This window comes from Apis dorsata, unplaced genomic scaffold (genome assembly GCF_000469605.1).
Source record: "Apis dorsata unplaced genomic scaffold, Apis dorsata 1.3 scaffold_991, whole genome shotgun sequence".
NCBI classification, from domain to species: Eukaryota; Metazoa; Arthropoda; class Insecta; order Hymenoptera; family Apidae; genus Apis; species Apis dorsata.
The window spans coordinates 164,886-165,215 of NW_006264094.1; the positions used below are offsets into that span (position 1 = coordinate 164,886).

General features: G+C 35.5%; 1 protein-coding gene across 1 annotated transcript in view; it reads right to left on the bottom strand.

Moving 5' to 3' along the window:
* LOC102680488 (tyrosine-protein phosphatase Lar) overlaps nucleotides 1-330 on the bottom strand; it is a 30,346-nt gene that overhangs the window by 17,384 nt on the left and 12,632 nt on the right. Inside the window, exon 9 of the mRNA XM_031514401.1 lies at nucleotides 29-37. Within this exon, the coding sequence (XP_031370261.1) occupies nucleotides 29-37 (9 nt within the window). The remainder of the gene's footprint in view (nucleotides 1-28; nucleotides 38-330) is intronic.

Genomic DNA, 330 nt, shown 5'->3' on the forward strand with positions numbered 1-330 from the left:
TACGAATCAATCTCAAGGAAAAACTCACGAGTCGATCCTTGAACAGTCGAAAAATTACGTGATTAGAGAAATTTCCCGATCCGTTAACTCGCGCGTAATTACGCGTTGAGTTAACGTGGTGCCTCGATCGAGAGACAAGGAGACAAGAGACAATTAAAAAAAAAAAGAAAACTGAAGAACGGACGTAAAACCATACGTTATCAAGAATGAAAAGAGGTGCCCAAAATGCACACATATATCGATGCAGTGCTTAGTGCAATTTATATGTATGATATGTACGTATATATATAGATAGATATATATATATATATATATATAAAGTGGCATCCA